General features: G+C 72.1%; 1 protein-coding gene across 1 annotated transcript in view; it reads right to left on the reverse strand.

The window, feature by feature from the left end:
• Window positions 1-122, reverse strand: part of FRMD1 (FERM domain containing 1) — a 7,903-nt gene extending 7,781 nt beyond the window's left edge. Inside the window, exon 1 of the mRNA XM_040238764.1 lies at window positions 54-122. Within this exon, the coding sequence (XP_040094698.1) occupies window positions 54-122 (69 nt within the window). The remainder of the gene's footprint in view (window positions 1-53) is intronic.
• Window positions 123-362: the final 240 nt, after the last annotated feature.

Below are 362 nucleotides of genomic sequence, written 5' to 3' on the forward strand. Positions count from 1 at the left end.
ACACTCACCCCTGGCCCCCGCTGACCCCAGGCCCTGCTCCCCTCCACGCTCACCCCCACGGCCAGCCGCAGCCGCTCCCGCGTGGGCAGCAGCACCAGGACGTCCCGGAGCTCCTCTGTCATCCCGCTGGCGCTCGCAGTTCTCAGGACCAGGGTCCTCTGTCTGCTTCTGTGGGGAGGACTAGTCAGGGCCGGGAAGCGGCGGCAGCCGGCATGCCCCCCGAGGGACGAGGCAGCATGTCCCCACGCACGGGGCCCTCTTCTGCCGTCTGGCCGCAGGCGGGGCGCCGCACCCAGACTCACCTAGCTGCCGGCTTCCGGGGACCCTGTGAGCTCCTGGCTGGGAAAACGCTGGCACTGGGG

This window comes from Oryx dammah, unplaced genomic scaffold (assembly GCF_014754425.2).
Source record: "Oryx dammah isolate SB20612 unplaced genomic scaffold, SCBI_Odam_1.1 HiC_scaffold_4, whole genome shotgun sequence".
In the NCBI taxonomy this organism is placed as follows: Eukaryota; Metazoa; Chordata; class Mammalia; order Artiodactyla; family Bovidae; genus Oryx; species Oryx dammah.